At 33.0% G+C, this 22,064-nt stretch overlaps 4 protein-coding genes across 15 annotated transcripts; 2 read left to right on the top strand and 2 right to left on the bottom strand.

The window, feature by feature from the left end:
- Positions 1-564: 564 nt before the first annotated feature.
- On the bottom strand, positions 565-14,719 carry LOC124422653 (laccase-2-like). 9 transcript variants are annotated; one of them, XM_046959420.1, is made up of 11 exons: positions 9,597-9,616; positions 8,939-9,035; positions 8,250-8,802; positions 7,972-8,071; positions 7,067-7,187; positions 6,036-6,246; positions 5,313-5,708; positions 4,135-4,506; positions 3,695-3,964; positions 1,362-1,577; positions 565-790 (listed from the first exon to the last, which is right to left on the bottom strand). In XM_046959420.1, the coding sequence occupies exons 3-11, from the start codon at positions 8,371-8,373 to the stop codon at positions 639-641; spliced, it is 1,962 nt and encodes a 653-aa protein (XP_046815376.1). In that variant the 5' UTR covers positions 8,374-8,802; positions 8,939-9,035; positions 9,597-9,616; the 3' UTR covers positions 565-638. The 9 variants fall into 9 exon arrangements, with proteins under 9 accessions (XP_046815376.1, XP_046815380.1, XP_046815379.1 ...); XM_046959424.1 differs by lacking the exons at positions 8,939-9,035; positions 9,597-9,616 and adding an exon at positions 10,490-10,593; XM_046959423.1 differs by lacking the exons at positions 8,939-9,035; positions 9,597-9,616 and adding an exon at positions 9,875-10,575.
- Positions 14,720-15,352: 633 nt separating this feature from the next.
- On the top strand, positions 15,353-17,263 carry LOC124422656 (transcription termination factor 3, mitochondrial). The gene is made up of 2 exons (XM_046959436.1): positions 15,353-16,854; positions 16,945-17,263. Exons 1-2 carry the CDS (start codon positions 15,906-15,908, stop codon positions 17,220-17,222), a joined length of 1,227 nt encoding a protein of 408 aa, XP_046815392.1. The 5' UTR covers positions 15,353-15,905; the 3' UTR covers positions 17,223-17,263.
- Positions 17,262-22,004, bottom strand: LOC124422657 (endoplasmic reticulum-Golgi intermediate compartment protein 3). Of its 3 annotated transcripts, none has more exons than XM_046959438.1 (8): positions 21,899-22,004; positions 20,569-20,727; positions 20,372-20,488; positions 19,750-19,790; positions 19,560-19,630; positions 19,269-19,492; positions 19,019-19,147; positions 17,262-18,015 (listed from the first exon to the last, which is right to left on the bottom strand). In XM_046959438.1, coding segments are annotated over exons 1-8 (1,080 nt in total). In that variant the 5' UTR covers positions 21,900-22,004; the 3' UTR covers positions 17,262-17,677. The 3 variants fall into 3 exon arrangements, with proteins under 3 accessions (XP_046815394.1, XP_046815393.1, XP_046815395.1); XM_046959437.1 differs by lacking the exon at positions 21,899-22,004 and adding an exon at positions 21,241-21,409; XM_046959439.1 differs by lacking the exon at positions 21,899-22,004 and adding an exon at positions 21,219-21,409.
- LOC124422661 (reactive oxygen species modulator 1) lies at positions 18,190-19,017 on the top strand. Of its 2 annotated transcripts, none has more exons than XM_046959447.1 (3): positions 18,190-18,457; positions 18,598-18,734; positions 18,810-19,017. In XM_046959447.1, the coding sequence occupies exons 2-3, from the start codon at positions 18,604-18,606 to the stop codon at positions 18,916-18,918; spliced, it is 240 nt and encodes a 79-aa protein (XP_046815403.1). In that variant the 5' UTR covers positions 18,190-18,457; positions 18,598-18,603; the 3' UTR covers positions 18,919-19,017. The 2 variants fall into 2 exon arrangements, with proteins under 2 accessions (XP_046815403.1, XP_046815402.1); XM_046959446.1 differs by having other exon boundaries at positions 18,192-18,387.
- Positions 22,005-22,064: the final 60 nt, after the last annotated feature.

The raw sequence follows: 22,064 nt of genomic DNA on the forward strand, positions 1-22,064 counted from the left end.
AAAGTTTATTGAGAAAAAAGGAGTCAAAGTTCGGATCGTTAAATTCGACTTGAAAAGCAAGAGGAACATATGCCATTACCTGAAAAGTTTTATAGATCAATGGGAAGCCGTTTGTAGCTTGAAAGAACCACTTGGAATTCGGTGGATTTTTCCAAAAAACTAACGTCATCGCGGTCAAGATCAAAAGTGACGGCAAGGTATGAATGAAATCCGGACCAACGGCTACCTTGGCATATTCGCGAAAAACTTTGTGCTGAAGGGAGAGAATCTCATGGGGAACGGAAAAGAACGTGACTATCTGGGCGTGTACGCCGTTCAGACAGGACATTACTGACAACCCTGCTCATCAGCCTGATCTCTTTTTTTCCGATTTTCCGACGGTAGTATTTCGATCGAACGGAGAAAAATAATATTGGTTAGATTGACACCTCGGACGAGTCCGAGACTTGACGTTTTGCGTCATTCTTTTGTTCGTTGGCCATCGGCTTACGATTAATATCGATTGAAAATTATTAACATCGTGAACGTGATAAATGTGAATGGTTTATTGTTAACAAAAAATAATATTATCCCAGCAGCGAACATTTAATTTTACATTATATACAATTATTTACAAATCGTTTATTAATGAAACTGGTCTATATCAGAAAGTAGTCGGGTCCGACGAAGGAGCCACATTTTGGGAAATCTTGTGGCGCTGCTATCATCTCATTAGGTTGACCAACTTGTAGGATAACATCGAGGCCACGGGTCCAATCGACAGCGTGTTCGTCTCGCAGCATCCAATATCCTAAATTCGACGGTATTCAATATTAATATTGAGTATGAATACGACCAGAGATTATTATCGTGAATGGATATTAATAATCGAATAGTTTAAATGCATAAAGCTCGATTCACGCATTTCGCTTCAATCTCCGTTTCAATCAAATTCAAAATGTGTTTTCAATATTATTGTATGTAATTTAAATGTACACGTTTGTACGCATTTCGATTTAGTCTCAGTTCGGTCACCGATCCGTCCTATTTTCTCTATGTCCGGTATCGTCCGTGATCGGCCGGCAACGATTAATAGTTTTTTCAAAACTATTTTTCGTCTATGAATTGTCTGCGAACAATGGAGATCCCACCTTCTCTCTCTCTCTCTCTCTCTCTCTCTCTCTCTCTCTCTCTCTCTCTCTCTCTCTACGTCTCCTATGAGTAGGATTCGTATAATATGACTGGCAATGTAACCGTATTGAATTGATATGTGCCAATGTAAATGACTAAGCTGTGATTGAAATGATAGAACCGAGAGGTTGAACCGAGACTCAACTGAATCGATCTTAAATGATTATATATCGTAAGCTTTTGAATATTACCAGGATTATTAGCTTTAAATCTGAGAGCGACAGCGCCAAATTTTGGCACTGTTATTGTGTCTTTCAACGGTGCACAATCCAAATTACGGAAGAAAAGTAATTCCTTCTTGTCAAGATGCTTAACATCATCCAGAGACATGCTTTTACCAAATTTTTGAACTCCGACAACGTAAAAGTTGTATCCGTGTAGGTGGTAAACAAGATCGTTCATTCCAGCTAAAGAAAGATGATAAGATTATGATTAAACTTTTTTTCAAAATTATTTAAAAATGCTTCTTAATTGTTAAAAGTTGTAATTTCCTTTGAAACGATAACAAATAAAAACTCTATAAAAGAAACGACACATTGTAGGTTGACATTTTTCTATTAGACGGGCAAAATAATAGATTAAGACAGAATTATTAGCTTCGTGGAAAAGCACTTATAATATTTACAATGAAACATGTACCGCCTTATATTATGGACATTGATAACATACGCCTCGTCCCCATTGAACGATACAAAATATACATCATAATCAATATAGAGATATTCTTATCTTTTTACAAATTACGACATATTATTTCGAGCAAAATTTTTATCAGAATCTCAGGTAAAATAGCGTGGAAAGAAGTAGGATTGATTTGTACGATTAAAACGACAAAGCAAAGGACAGCATATGTAGAGTATATTAGCGTTAATTCATTTTGTCTTGAACAAAATTTGACTTATACTCTTCTGCCCATCCCATGACTGCTCTTCCTCGTCGGATAAGTGACGCACGTCACTAAAATCACCTATCTCTGTCTCTCTGGCCTCCCCCCAGCCCCCCCTCTCTCTCTCTCTCTTTATCACCACACGCGGCAAGATAGTAAAGCTTCGGAAAACCCGATAACTACTGCAGGCGTGCAAGGTGAGCTGTTTCACCATGGTCAGATGACGCAATGGATCGGACTATTATGTCGGCTTATTAACCACGTTACTGACGAGGGATTGCGGTTCTTGGCAAGCCGCTGTGTCTAGGAAGAAATTCAAAATTGTTGAAATCTAGGACCAAATAAGGAAAATAATTTGGAAAGAAACTATTTTTGTCCGTTTCGTTTGAAGGAGCAAAAATATGTTCGATCTTTGGCAAGCGGTGGACAATCGATTTATGCCGTACAATGTGAATGCATGATATCGCGCGCATATGATGCATTCGAAGAGGAATAACAGAAGAATTGTAGCTGCGCCCGAGCGGAATCACGTCACGATTCCCAATTAGTGCGACTAGATGGAGAATACGTCTGTCCCTCACAATTTACAAATGGCAGAGTAGGTTTTATGTCTACATGAGATTTATCTTGTCGGAAAGATATGGATTGACAGAACAACTCATGAAATTGTGAGGAAAAACAAGTAGGAAGGACAGAGTGAAGGATCAATATTTTAAGCTTTCGTAGAAAAGTGTAATAAAAAAGTCTGATGTCAAGGACCAATGCAACCTATTACAAGTGCAAGATATCCTATCTCCCTTTCTCTCTCTTTTCCTCGGGTTCTCTATCGATCATTAAAAATTATACGAACTTTTGCAAAAGAATAGGATTAGAAATAGGTACGAGCGAAACAACGAAGACAAATGAAAAACTTATAATTGTTATTATATATCCTAATTAAAAATTCTCACATTATTATTCGTATTATAATTCTACATCGACATTGTGATATTTTCGTTAAATGTAATATCAAAGTATGACACACGAGTATAATGAATTTCGAAAAACTTTCCTTCTATTTTTGACAACTATTCTCAGATTACAAGCGAAGGTGATAATTTCTAATTAACGAAACTACTCTGTTTCTATTTTGTTTACTTACTCCAACGTGAAGCGAAGCCTTAGACAATGACCTACTTAAAACTCGTCGTTTAAGATGATACAGGAAAGAAACCTTGCTAGGCACGAATTTTCACTTTCCACGTTTGCTTATAGGTTACGGAAAATGACGTAACGATTTCCCTCGTGAAATCTTTTGTGAATTTCACTCAACTATCTCAAGACAAATATTTGAATACGAAGAAAAGAAAATACTCGAATGGTTGGTTCTCTGATAATTAACGTAAAGAGAAAACACGATATGTCTTTCTTTATTAAATTTTTAATTACGTAAAACTTTCGATATTCTATTTATTCCTTTAGAAAATTAATTTCGAATCGTTCTCAGTTAGCTCGCTCGAACGATTTCAGCTACTCCTCAACAATTGTACAAAATTGCTGTAGCTTTAAACGCAACAGCAATAATGAAATATTTATTCATCATAATTATATATATATATATATATATATATAATCGAAATTACCGAGCAAATAAGTTACCTTGATCCAAGAGAATTACTTCCATAGTCGCTCCGAGAGGAATATAACGTATATGAACGCATTCGCACGTTTCGTTGGCGTCTCCATTACCATTGTGACAATTTCGCGAGGAAGACGCAGTTTCGTTGTTCTCATTATGATCGTCTTCGTCCTTTCCCGTGCACAGCAAGCCTTTCGGTATGTCACCGCTTTGCGTCAATAACGGTGACGAAGGATAAGTGAAAGTAACATTGTTCACATTTAAGGATTTTATATCAACGCCGGCATCTTCTAAAAAGATAACAAATTACATAGATCTTAGCTTTGTTGTCGTTGAAGCGTATTGTTTTTCCTTTTCATTTCAATTCATTTAATGATATTATAACAAAAATAAGTTATAATGTTTTCCTTCTTCTCTGAAATTTCCACGAGATAAATAAATTTGAATTATTTGAACTAACCTACTGAATCGGTTGACTGCATCACGTTATTAATCGGTAGGTAAATGGTCAAATCGGTTTTGGTAGTAAGAGATTTCGGCATTTTACGCATTCCTCGAACTTCGTTGATACAAAGATTCTCAGGATTGTTGCATGTGTCATCGTAAACGGTCGTCATCGCGATTCGATTCGTCTCCATTTCCTGATCTTCGCTTTGATCGACCGTAATGTCGTCCGAATGAATACTTTGTAAACGATCCACAGGACTCCCTTTGTATTTTACAATGGCAGCACCATAAACAGGACTTGTTCCGCATTTTTTTGGCGTATTTACGTTCATCCAATAAGAGGAGATCTTTTTGCTCGCTTTTAATATGAAATCCGCTCTCTCGCCTGTCAAAGAAACTCATAAGGTAAAAATAATGCAATACTTTTTAATTAAAATGTCTTTATCGTTTTATAATCCACTAAGAAATTTAAAGCCAATTAAAAGCATTGGCGAATATACTTAGCGAAAGGCTATTGGAATATCGCGCCCGGCAACACTTTATAAATCATTGATAGTGTTACAGGAGAAGACGATCTGCCAATAAAAAAGTTTGTTAAAAAGTCTTCTCGCGAGAGATAACTCGGTCGTGCATGCACTAAACCTTTGCCCTTGCCTTGGGCCTTCTCTCTCGGTTAAATCTTACAGCGACTTTTTATTTTTTTCGATTAAAGGAACAAGACCGAATGGTGATTGGACATGAAATTAAATTAAAATTTAATTGTATATCAGAATACTCTAATTCATCATACCGATGGAGATTGTTGGTGTAAACTTCGAGTACATTATCAAATATTGTCTGTAAAGTATTAAAATGTTGCGCGTACAAACAAATATGTTACCAGCCACTAGGTACTTAGGGATATTTCATTCTGACGAATGACGTTCGCAAAGAAACATTATCGATCAAGAACGATGGCTATCTTCAGACATAATATATTCCCGTAAATAACGATAGAATATCAAGCAAAAAGCACCACTGCTGATGACGTTAATTCCAGCAATAAACAAATTCCTCAGTAAATATAATCTTTTGACGTTATTAGGACAACTTTTCAATCATAAAAATTCAAATCAATAAAGAGATCAAAATGAATATTGAAAGGATTAAATCGAATAAATCGATCGTTTCGTTATTTGCATTTCGACGAACCTTTTGCTAAAGTAATCGATGTAACGTATCGAGGTTCGATAGGTTGACCATCCAAAGTTATCAAGTAAAGAGAATGATTATCAATAGAAATTGTAATGGGACAAGATCCAGCGCCGCCAGCATTGGCAGCTCGAAAACGATGACGTCGTCCGGGAACGACTGTAAACGTCGTGTAAGGAACTTTTGGTCCATTCATCTGCCGTCCTTTACCATTGACGAGAAGTATCGTTGGCTTTGTATGACCATGATCGAGTGACATTTCCGGAGAATGCTGCCAGTGCGTAACTAGTATCACGTGGTTCGGGTCATCGACATCATAAAAAGCACGTTGAGGATCGCGAATGTCTGCTTGTCGGACTATCAACGATCCAAAAACGCCATTCGTTATGTCGGCACCTGGTAGAGAAAACGGGATAAAAGAAGAAAAAAAATTTGCGAATTTATCTTTTACGCAATTAAAATGTCTCAAGGAAACGTCTCGATTTTGACCATGTCCGGTGAAATCGGCAATTATGCTTTTCAAATTGATCACTACATAAATAACAATTCGAGTTATTTAAACTTTTTTTTTGTTAAGTAGAAATAACGAGAAAGATAAAAATTATTATACGATCGTATGATCCGAAAGAAAGTATACAAGTGTCTTACAACCGAACCAGTTAAAGCCTTTTTTATATAAATAAATTGATCTATAAATCTATATGGCTATAGAAAGATAAGAACCTGCATGTGCATGCCATAGATGTGTGCCAGCAGCTGACGCTCGGAACTTGTATTGAAAAGTGGTATAGCTTGGTATTGGACACTGCGTTACCAACGGCGTACCATCCATACAGGGTGTTTCAATTTGGGATTGACCACGCCAATGTATCGAGGCCGCTTTACCTGGAAGTTTGTTAACTACGTCCACTACTAAGATATCGTTCTCGCAAACCTGCAATGACGAATTCCTTATTATAATTGACATTTATCAAATTACTAATAATCAAGAAGAAGAATGAGAATCCCCTTATTTCTTATATCATATTATTATTCTATGGGAAATGAATTATTTTCTGTGAGGAAAATAAAAAAAAAATAAATAAGTAAATAAATAAATGAACAAATGAATGAAGTGGGTGTATTGAAGAATCACGATAGAAACGGCAAACTACGTAGTCAATATTGATGGAACTTTGTCAAGCGTAAAGTCACATCTTATATAGTTTATTTTTATCGTGTAGTTTCTATAACAGATAAAAAGTGATTCGATGGATCGACCGAATGCATATAAAAAGGGGAAGAACTTGTGACATTTAAAAGCAACACTGAATACTGCCTCTAATCGATAGCCAATCAATTTCGACACCTATAATGTAATTTAATTTCTAACGAATAATTAATCTAATTACGTAATGTGCTTATAACAAGTATAATACATATTAATTTACTAAGTACGCTCAGCTTGAAAATCTCGATCGTTTAAAGCAGATATGAGATGTCAATTAAGAAGCGTATTCTATCGGTTACACATAATTAATTGATAAATAAACACAAAATCTGAATTATGAAGTAAATTGCCAAAATGAAAATCCATAAGAAATATGCTGCATTAAAGTAATTCGCTGTTTCTTCAAAAATGAGCGTAAAAATGATCAGACTTATGTCAAATGTACAACAACAATAACATTAATAATAATAATAATAATGATGATGATGATGATAATGATAATAATAATAATCCTTATTTAAATAACTTATAATCATAATTTTACCTGTATACTGGGTCCTGGCATTTGTCGATTCGCCGTCATAATAGCCCGCCTTTGTCCATCCGCTGATACACAATTATTAGCCAGACAAGCGGTCTCGTTCGATAAGCAATTTCCACATGCTCTAGAAATTCAATAAATTTCTTCCTTTTTTTATTTTTGTTTTCAGACGAGAGTAATAATAACGAATAGAAGGTGAACACTTTGTTAATTACACAATCAAAATTTAATGCATACGAAAAGAATTCTCTTTTGATAGAATTTTGCTTTATATCTCTGATTTGTCTGATTTAATACGTAAAGAAAAAACCTTCATTAGTGGATTTTCGATTAAATATTTTGCGGTTGATCCAAGTTCTTCCGCGTTGCACTACCCGTTATACTAGAGAAAATTTCATAGCATCCATTACGACATTTAGACAAATCACGGTTAATTATGACTAAAATAAATATATATATATATATATATATATATATATATATATATATATATACACGTACATCCGCACGTGAGATAACCGTATGACTAATCGAATGAAAGAAATAGAAGAGAAAAAAAAGCGGGGCTATGGTTTGTCTAATTCGATAATGTCAGTCAGTCAAGATATAGTTAGTCAAGATTATTGTTAGTCCAACGTATGACAACGAACGGATATCATTTTTCTCGCGATCAGTATAAATAAAGAAGAATATATGTGATAAAATAGTTTCTACTCTAGCAAATAGCAATTAATATTAATATTATATTATTAGAGGAATTCAAAATAAAATAAAAAATCAATGTCATATTTATACAAAGACACGACGAAGATCACATATAAGCCTTTCTTGTCTTTCAAGTTCATCGGATTAGAAAAGAAAATTTCTCATAATGTAGGAGAAAAAGAGAGAAAGGGATTACATCTTACTTGCTGAGCGATTGGAACACTTCCAACGTAAGTTTCACCCGACAAATCATTGGCCAATCTAAATGATGACATGGTCTGTCACAGGATAGGAAAGTTTGTTCTGAAAAAAGATAAATAAATAAAAAATTCACGGTTAATAATTAAAAATCATAACTTTCTAAAAAAGAAATCATTGAAGGAACAGGAAAGTTGTTCGTAGAAAGTGTCAATGGCTATAAATCGATGAATGGTCTTGCTGTTTTCTGAAATGACAATGAACGAGAGAGGTTCGAACTTACTGGGCTTATAATTATTTAAATGTAGAAATGTTGCAGCAGCAGCGATCATCGTCACTACCACGAAGCACCTTAGCACATAGGTGCTCGGTGACACCGTTCTGCTCGCTTCCTTAGTAATATACATCGTCTACCTAATTTTTTATCTTATATTTGTTACGCAACGATAACAACTGGTGACGACATTTTAATGTTTATACTAATTTCTATATTAAACGCCTTTGTTCGGGCTATCTCCTTTTTGTAACGTTAATTTGCCGTTATATCGATTAAATTCACTTATTGATCTTTACTTTTCTCTTTCCAATTTGTAACAACATTTAAATAAATCGATCACTCTCATTATTAAAATGTACAAAGTTTTCGAACATCGTGTTTGATCCAAATTTTTATGACGTTATCAACGAAACAATTAATATACTTTGGAATAATATGAGAATCAAGTAATACTTCTTTAATATATTATAAATAAATTTGCTTTCTAATGAATATTTCGAAAAAAATCGATTAACGTAGAAAACGACGAAATTGGGACGTCGAGCAGGTGAAGACACATCTGATTATAAAATCATAGGTGAACTTTTAATTAGATATTTTTAATTTCAATTAGCCACGTAAGAAGCTCTTACAGAAAGCACAAGAAATATAAAAGAAAGCCACGAAGCTTAATATTATTTATCGATTTCATAAACCTGATCTCGTGTCAGTAACGTAGCAAGCAAAGCTCTTCGTAATTCCTTTCCAGACGTTTATATCATCCACTAAATTACATTGAAGCAAAATGATCCTCTAGAAAGCTATAACGGTGAGTGCATGTGCTAGTAATGAATGAATAATGGACGCACCGCTCAGGGGTAAGAAATGGAAAAAATTTAGATGATACTTCTATTCGTTCTTGACCGTAATTATTTGATATTATACTATGATGTAAAAATTTAAATGACCTTGGCGTAACACGTCGTACAAAACGTGTACAACAGTAAATTACGATTCATTTTTCCTTCCGTAAATCATCATTTATATCTGAGCTTCCAGAATTTGAATAGAAATAATAACACTAATGAATTTAATAAACTTTGTGTTTATCAGACGATAAAAGTGAAATTTCTTTATTTAATTTAATTTAGTTTAATTAAATTCTTCAACTTTCCACTTCTCGTGTTATTTTAGAGATAAAAGGAGAGAGAGAGAGAGAGAGAGAGAGAGAGAGAATCGAATAATTATAAGTTATATTAAAAATATCAAGAATAACATATTTATATAAACATATTGTTTCATTCTATTTTTCATTAAATTTTTTTTCAATTCGATCGAGATAACTGAAGTAACGCATCCATAATTAAAGCTGACCTTGTATCGTTTTTGTATAACTTGATTGATAGGTAAACATTGGGATTGGTGAAAGGACAAAGAGAACTCGAAAGACAAAGAATGAGTCGAAGAGAAATTAGGAATGGGATAGGAGAAGGAAAGAGAGAGAGAGAGAGAGAGAGAGAGAGACAAATGAATGAGAAAGTGAATAAAACAAACGCATACATTTACGTGCACGGCTTGTCGCTATATCGTGCTCTATCTCCTCTCTCTTCTGCCTCTCTGAAGATACATAAAGAAATCGAAACGTACTCTACCTAACTCTCTCTCTCATCCTCTCTCCATCATATCGTTTTGTTCCGTTTCATTTACGTTTCACCTTATACCGTTTCATTTTGTCGCCAACTCGTTATAGAAATCTCATTCGTAAAATTCTCAATCAACATGAATCATAATAAATTAAGTATAATTGATAATGCAACTAATTTTTTACCCTACGTTTTTACTTTATGAATTACTTGAGCTTTAAATATTAAATATATTCCTTCGATATTTTTTAATTTAGTATTTAATATTTTTACTTTATTAAATTTTATGCATCCTCTGATATTTGATTACTTTGTCTCAATCATTTTACAAGTATTTGAAAATATATACAATATCAGATATTATTTGGCAAACATCCATCTTGCATTTCAGAAAATTATTATGAAATATTATCACTTGCGAATACCGCCACCAAAGCTGATGAAAAAGGAAAAAAGAAAATTAAAAAATGAACGAAAATATCGTTTGGCATGCATGATATATGTATATCATCGAAGGATCAAAAAACAGTTGGATAAGAAAATGAATTAGAAAGAATTCAATCGGTTGGTTGGTAAAGGAAAGAAAAACGAAAAAAAATGAAAAATGTTCATATTTCACTGCACCACTCTGTCGACGATCACATAAATTAACTTCGAGTACGACAAAGTCGTAGATAACTTCGCGCTCTCCCGTCAACGACTGAAGAGGTATTCGCGCACAAATTTCGTTTACCGAACACTTCTCCATGTGTTGTCTCTCTCTTTCTCTCCTTCCTCTTCTCTCTCTCTCTCTCTCTCTCTCTCTCTCTCTCTCTCAGCATACCTGCTTTTATAAAACTCACCGATCATCCTTTCATTTTTACTTTTTCTCTTATCGAATATCCTTTGATAAAAAAACACAACTGGTTTCGTATTTGACTTAACACTTATTCGCCTAGAATCATGATGTTCGAATTGACCTGCAAGAAATTCGAAGGCGTCGCCTCCGAAGAGATGGCGAAATGATCAGTGAAAGTTACCCTGAAGCTATTTCTTGGCTCCGCGAATACACGTGCATGTATGAACAGTAGAGAAGACATATGTATGAATACATATACGTATTTACGGTCGACCAATGAGAGAATATTTTTCGTGTTGTCTCTTTCTCCCCCCACCCTCGGCCAAACTCGCAGATCACACACACGCGCGCATCTTTAAACTCGCATACTCATTCAGATATACTATATTTCTTTTCACTTCGCTTTTAACACAACTACACTTTCATATCGTGACCTTTCTCTTTCTTAAATCTCCTTTGCGTTGTACTTTCGATCGACTGAGTTTTTCACTTTCACTAGAATTTCGTCCAATAAATTAAGTCAAGAATCGCAGGTATGTGAAAATGAAATTGACAAAAAGTTTCTTTCTTTGATGTTTAGAGTTCTAAACATTTACTCAAAGGGAGGAAGATAAAGATAAGGAAATATGAAAGCAAAAATATGTTTACTGCCAAGAGAATGATTTTTCAAAGCGAAAGCAAATATTAAGACGAATGGATTTTCAATTCTAAGGGATAAATCATATTACTTCGATAAAATGGATATAAAAAAAGGCATAAAAGAAAAATAAATTGTTTAAAGCGTCGCTTTCTTTAAAATGTTCTTTAAAATCTTTGAAGAATATTTTGCTTTTACATAATAACGAAAGGGTCGAATAGGGTTAATCTCATACATTTAGAAATTAGCTATTTACCGGTAACGCTTTCTACTGAAGTGCTTGAATTTCGATGATTATATTTGCCATCAATCAAAATAAACGTAAAAAAAGAGTTGGTTACAAATCTTTATAATACACTTACCATTCATTTTGATTTTGGTTTAACGAAAAAAAAACGACAAAAAGAAAGAAATAGAAACATTGTTTAAAAAAAAGCGACTTTGGATTAATTTCTACTTCAAAAGGAATGCCTTCCATAAGGTACGACAAAAATCTCGTTTTCACCTTTCGATAAAAGGCATTATATATCTATATATATATATATATATATATATATATATATATATATATATATATATGTGTGTGTATATATATATGCGCACACGTGACACTTTGCAGATTTCGAAACACCGGAAAAGGCATACGAATTGAAAGTTGTTATTATTAAAACTCTCTAACGAAAAATATATACCGAGTGGTGTAATAACTATTACCACCTCAAATATCATATCAGCAATAATACATGTGCACTTGTGAAAAAGTATGAATATGTAGTTCATCTTCAACCATTCATCTGTTTCCATTAACATTTTTTTCTGATTGCAAGCAAAAGAAGACATTTTTTCAATATATCTCGCGGACTAAGTATTTTTGTGTCCTAATGTATTTTTTTTTTTTTTTTATTCAGATTGACACAAGGTGTTGAATAAGTGTAAAAAAAAATCGGTTCCATATAAAAGTAATACCGATGATCTTGAATCCTCGTAAGAAAAATGACTTTGAGACAACATTCTTTCCATCGGCAGACGTAGAAATGGTGTAACTTTGTCCTTTGTAAATATTTTTTCCATAAAATCAAAAATAACTATATATATTTGAAGTGATAATAATTATTGAATCGCCCGGTATATTCCCCCAATAGGAATATAGGAATATTTAGAGCACGGATTAACAGACCGTAGCGATATTAACGCAATTATAGACGTGTCGTATTCAAAGAGTTATCCTATCGAGAAAAGCACTATAATTTTACCATCACAAATTATATAGTTCACGTGGATAGTGATTAACAACGAGATAACAAGCTCATTCCTGTAAAATTGAATGTTGTCATTGAGTTTTGATCATGCATATGGTTGATTATCTTATCAGACTCGCTCAATATCGCAATGTTCGAATGATTTGTTCAATAGATCGATCGAGAAAAATGTTGATGAAGCATTATATCTTGAACTAGTTTCAACAATTCGAGACAAGAACGCTGTATAGTATATAAAAATAATTTTCGAAAACGGCATTAAACACGTTTCCTTATATTCGATATTATATATATTTCCTGGCTATACCGATGGCGTAACGTAAGAACAATTTCACGAGAAAGGCGTTTTTTACATGATCGTAACATGTTTCGTTTTTGCGTTTAGACTACCCGTGGCAATTCTCTTTTACGACTAAAAGATTCAATTTAACATCCCATTGTTAGTTCTTTTATTCGTTCTTTCACTTCGAACTTTTCTTACCTTACCAAAGATATCTTCGAAGGATAATAGAAACGATAAAACTTTCTCGTTACTCTCGATTATTCTCAACTTCTCTTCCGCTTGTAATAAATTTACTGATCGGGTACAACGTACGGTTGCTTCGTTGATTTCGAGAGAAAAAAGAAATATCTATGTCGATAAAAAAAGATTGATCCCCGCGATTATTTCTCTGATAAAAGATGGGAAAAGAAATTACCCAAGATTTGTCAAAAGTGCATCATCAGGAAAAATCAAGAAGATAAACTCGAAATCGCCGGTGTCCTAGTAAAGCGACAATGATGACGGTCGTCTTTTGCGAGCCATTAATCCTTTGTAAAATTTCATCACAATGGTGTCTCGGTGACAAGACGAAAGCGTTGACGCGTTGACTCTCCTTAAAAGCGAAAGGAAATTTGGATTTTTCACTTTTGCAGATACAACGCTTTCACGTTACTACTTTCGATCTATATATATATATATATATATACATAAATCACCTTTTAAGAATGAAATTTATTGTTATTGTAATTTGAAAGATCCTAATAAAAAGTTCGTATGAAACTAATAATCGATAATTTATTATTATTAATAAACGTCATTTATTATTATTCGATTTATTATTGTTAATAATGAAATTGAAAGGAACACGCTATTTTCTTATATTTATAAATAAAAAATATTCATAGGTGAAAACATTTCTAATATATCGAAGTCGGACGACAGTTAGATTTGAAATCAAGTCGATTTATATTGGATAACTATGCTCTTTTGAAATACCATAAAATATTTCAATTCCTCTCTAGTTTTATTCGATCGTATACGTATTAAGGTTTAATCGAGTGAAAAAAAAAACAAAAACAAAAAAAAGGCATCCAGCGTTCACGCACTCTATATCCTTGACCATGATCGTGTTACAGCACAAGTGATAGGCTCCTTGCAGAATGAATAGAGTGCAGGCTCCCAGGTCATTCACCTGATGTTTATTACAATTATCGTAATACCTATACCAGGTAAGTAACTGTATCGTCTGCCATGTCTATTTTCTTTGGGATTAAATTGTTTTTTTGTTTTAATTTCATAAAAGTAACTTTGAAAAAGAGATATATGAATAAAATTACAAAGTTTTATATATCTTCTACGCGTACGACGATAAAAAGGTTTATAAAAGGATTTTCAAGAGCATCACTTATCGCTCTAACTAACTCTATCTACATTCTACAGGAAGTTTAACACTTCGGTCCATTGTAGATAATTTCTAACGCCAGTTTGCCATATACGCAAAGTTTGCATCTTTATTACTTTTCAAATTAGCGCATATTTTTAATGAAAAATCATGAGAAAAAGGTAAGGGGGGAATTTAAAAATAAAAGGAAGAAAAAGAAACTAAACACTCGATCTTTTTTTTAATAAACTTACCCGGTATTGGTGTTAAATAAATAATTGTGGCCACGACGGACACGAGACCAATGAAGATGGCACATCTCAAAAGCATCCTCTCGTAGAATATATATTTTAATCTTTTTATAATTTATCTTCCTAACAATAATCTTAGGTATTTGCAATTCTTCTGTCTTTGTAAGAGAACTTATCGTAGAGAGAGTCTTGCCGGTATCGTAGTCGCGGATACACTAGCGGGATACAAGGAAAGTTCATTGCCAAAGAGAGAGAGTTGATGTCGGATTAAAAAGGAAGAAAGATCTGTTAGTCGCGAAAGAAACGAGTACATAAGAGTTTATCCTATTTACGACCGTAATATTCTTGCCTTCGAATGTCTTCCTGGACCGAATAATAAAAGGAAAAGAAAATATACTAAAATAATTTCTTATTGTTTTAATCCTCTCTCTTCATATGCATTTAATGGTTACGGAGATGAATTATATCTTCGTTACGTACAACTTAAAAACAAATCATAAATATTAAATATATTATTCCCACGGAGAAAACTAACTCGACTCCTCATGTTTTTATGTATGAACAAACAACATTCATAGTTTTATATTGAATTATAATTTTCTTCTTATGCCGATTAATTAATTACATTAAGTTTTCTTCATATACATCTCGGTATCAGGTTATGATAATACGACATAATGGGCAAAAATTTAACGATTGAAGAATATTAATAAATTAAAAGAAAAGAAAATTTAGAAGAAACAAAGAGTGAATTGCAACTAGTTTGAAATGGTAATTCGCATTGATGAAGCGACATCTAGCAGTTAATCTTTCAAGTTTTACAAAACTACGGCCGAAAATGGCCCTATACAATGTCGATAATGCAGAACCTAACCAAACGTAGTAATAACCTCCATTGGAGTTCGCTTTTGATTAAAAATTAATGTTCGACCGATTTATATCATTTAAAGAAAAAGAAAAGAAAAAAAAAAAAAAATTAGAAATAAAACGAATATCTATCGTGTGTGATATTAGTATAGTAACGTAACGTCTTAATAGATAAATAAAAGTCACGCAAATTTTATCTATATATTTACAGTACATGGCAAGTAAATGGCCGAAACGATAATACGAGAATAATGACATCAAATGAAAGTTTGTTAGTAAAGGAAAAATCGATAACATGATCCTATGTGTCGTTCGATTACTATTCTATACGACGATCGTAAAAATGGTTTACGTCGAAAGATCATTATCACCGTTTTTTTTTTAATAGAAACATCCATGTCCGTGATATGGTTATGTTATCAAAACGTGGCGTTTAATTATCATTTTACAGGATAGTGCGATCTCTTCAAACCTATTAAATTAATGTTCAAAATGCATATGTAAATTTTATGTGTTTTAATTTACAATTATAAAACGCAATAAAAATGTGGTCTGTACGTTGTTATGCCTGCATTCGCAATGCGAAACAAATTTATGACATAAATACTAATGCTTTACGCTTTTTGTCGCAAAGTATTAACAACATTGTGGACTATGATAAAAAGGTTGAAAATGTAAATAATTCGACTAGCCCCAATACACGTCCTTTAATGATTACATCACAATTTGAGGAACGAGATTTGAATGAAAATACTAATAACTTAACGAACGAGATTAGGCCTGTAGAGAGTCTAAAGGAAATTCAATCGAACGTTTCTAACTCAATTCAAAAGATAAAACTTGATGTAGAAGATTTAGGTATTTGCGATGAAAATATCAAGTTACCCAAAGCTTTGGACACGTGTACCGAAGATCTCTCCGACATTGGACAATATCAACTTCCCAGTTATAATATAGCAAAATATGCAAATACCTCAGATACTATACAAAGATTAATGAAGCTTGGCGTAGAATTGTATAAACATGAGACCAACGTAGATCTGATGGAATTTTTCTTATCTAAAGACTTCGAAAGGGATCTATTCCCATACATAAGGTTCTTACACGATTGCGGTATACCCGGTGACTACTTTGGCAAATTCCTTACCAAAAATCCATATATCTTTAAACAAGATATGAATGATCTACATACAAGAATAAGATATTTGAGATTTCATCAATTTGACATAGAAATGATTAAAGTCATTCTTTGTAAAAATCCTACATGGCTGAATTATTCCACAAGGAGTATAGATACTAAGCTAGGATATTTTCAGGACAATTTTCGTCTGACCGGACAAGAAGTAAGAGAATTGACTGTAAAAAATTCCAAATTAATAACATACAAGATGAGTCATATAATGGAAAATACATTTGCTATAAAAGAAGAAATGGGTTTCAATAAGATCGAAAGCAAAATTTTACTAATGACGCAACCCAGGTTATGGATGAAATGTAAGAATGTCAATCTTTAAATAAAATAATACTATCTATTCCGTCATTTAATTCGTAACTGAAAATTCTAACTATCTTTTATATTTTCAGGTAGAAAAAATATAACGGATACGTTCGACTATGCGCATAATCAGATGAAATTATCTCATCAATTTATTTTGTCTCAAGCATACGTCCTGTTATGCAGAAAACGCAGACTGGAGCAGAGGCATATGTTTTTGGTAAAGTTGGGTAGAGCGCAATACGATCCAACTGTACCGTTGTATGTTTCACTCAAGTCTTTGATTTGTGGCACGGACGACGAGTTTTGTCAAAATGTAGCAAAAACATCCAGCGATACTTATGAATTATATCTAAAAAGTATATAAGTGTCTTACGACTAATATTTAATAAAAAGAAAAAAAAAGTATTTTTATCGATAAGCGCCTCCTCCTTCTCCTTCATATTTTCCTTTTATTACATTTTTGTATTTCTTTTATCTGATTTGTTTTTCTTGATATTTACAAACTTGGTATACACAAATATTTTACATCGCAGTTGGTCTGGACGATTATTCATGCTGTTTGTCGCTGACGATTAAACAGTCCAAAAACGTGTAATAAAATGCTATGATACATAGATTGTTGTAATTACTGATCAGCTTTGCTGCATACGAAGTTCACTTTTCCTGCGAGATTCTTCTGTCATGTGGTCACAACGTACGGATCGAAGATCATATATATATATATATATATGAATTGTCTTTGTGCGAATAAAAAATCGAAAAATTCCAATAGAAAGATGCGCGCACTCCGAAATTGTCTTTGTTCACACATTTTCCAATCTAATTGTATTTTCCTAGTTCAATTTTCTTTTGTATCGCTCGTACTGAATGATACAAAAGCGAATCTATCAATCCTGCTACCGTGAAAACGCCACCGATAATGGCACAGGTGTTGGTCGCAAAATGTCCAAAAGACTTTGCCTTTTCCGTATATTTGACCATCAAAGGACTTAATTCGTAACTGAAAAATATTCCAGGCATGCCTGATTCGCCGGTAAACAGAGAAACCTGCTTGGAATGCCGCGTTACAGAAAATTGATTTGTTAAAAGGGTTGAACCATCCGCACGCACATAGGTAGTCGGTACAATTTTTATATAATGGTAAAACATCATTGCTCCTGAAAGCAAAAAAGTAAATATATATATATATATATAAGTAATATATTAATTGCCATGAATTAAGTGAAATTAAACTTTTAGTAGGTTGTTCTCATTCAAATAGCCCGCCATGCGAATATCGATACAGCGATATCAATCGAGACGGAAGTAACGGAAACAATGTCGCTGCTTTTTCATTTTTCATCTCGCAAAACTAATATGGCGCCTCAAATATCGTAATACAAGTTGAGTCCCCGGTTCTTTAAGCGCTTTTAACCAAAAAAAAGGAAAAAGGAAGGAAGGAAGGAAGGAAGGAAGGAAGGAAGAAAGAAAAGAAGAGAAAAGATTTAAAGAAATAAGCTTTACCGAGTGACTTAGTACGAGGTTATACGGTACGTACGGTTAGCGATTTGCTGAGCTAAATATCAAAGAATCGTGAAAAATTTGTCTCTTCATCCAGAGGTAAAAATTTATTGTACATTTGTGGTTAACTAGTTCTTATAAAAATGAAGCTATGAGAAAAAAAGTCATTAACAAGATGACTAATAAAAAGTGTTAATAATAAATTCAATATCAATGTGTATTAATTTAATGTCTAATAGATCGCAATGGCAGTTATACCAGGTACAGTGCAGCAGCAGAAAGTTTCTTGCTGGGATAGGATTACAATGGGTTTCACTATGGGTTTCTGCGTAGGTATGACCTCTGGTGCAATTCTAACAGGATTTGCAGCATTCAGGTATATAAGAATATATATAATTTACTGAGCAAAAAAAGGGTCGTTCAAATTAATCGATCTTTGTTTTGCATTTAGATATGGATTGAGAGGAAGAGAATTGATAGGCCATCTTGGTAAAAGCATGGTACAAGGTGGAGGTACATTTGGCGTATTTATGGCTATTGGAATGGGCATAAGATGCTAGTATTTGAAAAATCATATAAACAGAGCGCACCTTTAACATACATAAGATTATAATACAAAGCATATTGTTGATTTCTTAATAAAATACTTATTAAGCATACCTTCCCTTGCAATTACAAGAGTGTCATCCATCGGGTTTGTTTTTCCTGGTATATTTAATCCAAAACTTAAATGGCGAATTTTGTGGGTCATGTTGAATTGAGACGAAGAATAGGGCTGCACATCGTGTACTGTAAAGAAATATTTCTTATTTCTTATATTGTGGCCTAATAAATGACTTGAATGGTTACGTAATTAAATTGATAACATTACGCTTAATTTAATGCAAATTAAAAAGTCACGTTGACATACCATGTACATGATTAACGGAGAAACTATCACCTGGTGCAATATGAAAGCTTCCACCCACTCTATTTACCTCCATATAACCATAAATTTGACAGCCTTGTGTAAAAGCATGTTTCATCTTTTCTACCGACTTATCATTCTGACATTGTTTTATCGTAGATGGGACAGGAAGAGCCCATTGCCTAAGCCTATATGCTTCTTTGACATCTTCGCACGTATTACAACATCTAAAAATATTATACGTGAAAGTTCTTCTTTGTAAGAAAAACTTGACAAATTTACAAGGCAACTTACTTTATACCTGATGCTTCATTGGCAGCTCCATAGCAATCTCCACATGTTTCAGCTGTAATATTCCCTATTGTCTATAGAAAAATATATCGATTTTCTTTAATGGAAAATAATTAACTATTTACGAGTTGTATGATCGATAAAACGGTAAAACATCAATAATATTGATAAATAAAGAAAATTATTCAATTACCTTCTCTGTAGTTTTACTGAGAGCCTTTGTGTCTGTAATATCTATGGTAGAATATAATGCTTAGATTACTCATTCTATATAATATTAATTGAACATAAAATATATAAATGTGTGAAATATATTGTATTCTTATTTTAAGAATTCTTTAGTGGTAAGATTATAAGACGCTATAATATTATTGATTATTTTAATCATCTACTTATCTAGAACAATGTCTCATTGAAAACCTACAATGATGACAACTTCCTCGTCATAAATCACGAATTGCTCCTATATTGTCTACGTAGAGATACATATGCTTTAATTGTTCTTTAGAGAATAAAGGGCCAGTAAAAGAACCTACGTCAAAGGATCTATTAAAACGTGGAATGTAACTGTAATTATATTCATCATTGTTTACCTAAATATCATTCAGAATTAATATAATTTGTCACGATTATATTTTATTGTACGTGTACTCGGTGCATTAACAAAATATAGGCTCACTTGTTTTCAGTCGATATATAATATACGACTGATCTTCGTTCGAATTAGAAAATTGTCAAAATATTTTTAAATAACTGGCATAGAGGGTAATAATGCTTTGATTAAATGTTTTGATTCAAATCACTTGTACACATACTTGCTTTTTGTGGATCTTCTATAGGTTTTCCACTTAAATCCAGACGCCGCTTAAATATATTATGTTCTATTTGCAAATGTTGTTCACCAGTTGTGTCCATGGCATCAATCGATAGAACTAGAACGAATTCGCAGCTTTATTAGTATCATTTTCGGACAAGTTCCACATAATACATAAGTAAAACATCTTATACTCACGATCGCATGATATTGCAGGAACTATTATATCCAAATTAATTCTTAATTTGGACCCTCTTGATGTATCAACGAATAATTCTTCACTTAGTGTAGGCGTAAGATAATAGTTTACTTCGGATAAAAATAATATTCCCATGATAATGGTACTAATGATAGTCACTGAAAACAAATGTAAATTTTATTTGATCTCCAACTTTACTCGCACAATTACTTGATTATTTGAAAGAAATTCGATTGCTCGCTATTATGTTCATTCAATAATAATCAAATGTAAACAATATATATATATATATATATATATATATATATATATATATATATATGTATGTATGTATGTATATTGGCCTTCGAGAGATACGATATTTTTTCTCCTTTGATTATTATGTGTGAAAATTATGTCAGTAAAACCATAAAGATAAACCAAAAGTATACAAAAATATGGGTTTGATAATGGGTTAATCGTTCTTTATAAAGATAAACACAAAACTTTTAAGGTTAATTAAACATTCAACACTTTTTTTTAGTTCACAATAATAAAGGAAAGGCAATCTGTTGAATTGCTCAGACAAAAGAACGTTTTACAATTAAGTAATAAATATTACGAAATGACGTTAAAATCTGGAGCAATTTGACAAACGTCTTGTTCTAACCTATAATAGAAACGTATATTACCGACAGCACCGCTGAATGTTCTAATGAGAATATCGGCCTCTTCGCGCACCTTTGGGTGCACGTCCAATTGTCGTAAAATTTGCATCCTCGAAAGTATAAAATTTCAAGGATATTAGAAATAACGCGAGCCACCTTGCACCGGTTATATTGTCGGCGTGTTAACGCAATTGACACATAACAAGACTATTCAAATGAAAACTAGTCAAAATAAGCGCCACCTTGCGTCGTTCCAAATCAAGATGGCGGTAAATGAGATTGGACGAAATCACAATATATTTCAATAATTATAAAATTAAATGCATCGATTAATTTAACAATACTTTCTCGTTGTTTATAATTAAATGATACATTTTTACAATAATCTGCCTCGATCATGTAATTTTCAAGTTGTTACATACTCTGAATCAATTTATAATATTTCGTTTGTTCATTGTAAATAATAGTCGAATCTTTGGTATTAATATATCAAATGTATGTAACGTATAACCTAACGGACGGATCACACAGATATTTTATTGTTTTGCATTGTACCGTTAGGAGCCCTTCCTTGACGAGATATCTCACATTTCTTACGTACGAAAAAAAAATAACTAGCTATCGGTTAGTAATAAAATGACTGGTCCGCAATGTATTATGTTATATGCATGCCTCTACATACTGCCTTGATATCCTCGTAGTAATAATGGCGCTGAAGTCGAACATGGTGGAACTGTATGCGTGGATAGTACGATGTCTATGCTCTCTCTTTCTCTCTCTCTCTCTCTCTCTCTATGAAAAACAATTATGATGTAACAAAGAAGTGTAGCTGATGTGGACAAAGTATG

The sequence above is a fragment of the Vespa crabro genome, chromosome 3, assembly GCF_910589235.1.
Source record: "Vespa crabro chromosome 3, iyVesCrab1.2, whole genome shotgun sequence".
Classification (NCBI taxonomy): Eukaryota; Metazoa; Arthropoda; class Insecta; order Hymenoptera; family Vespidae; genus Vespa; species Vespa crabro.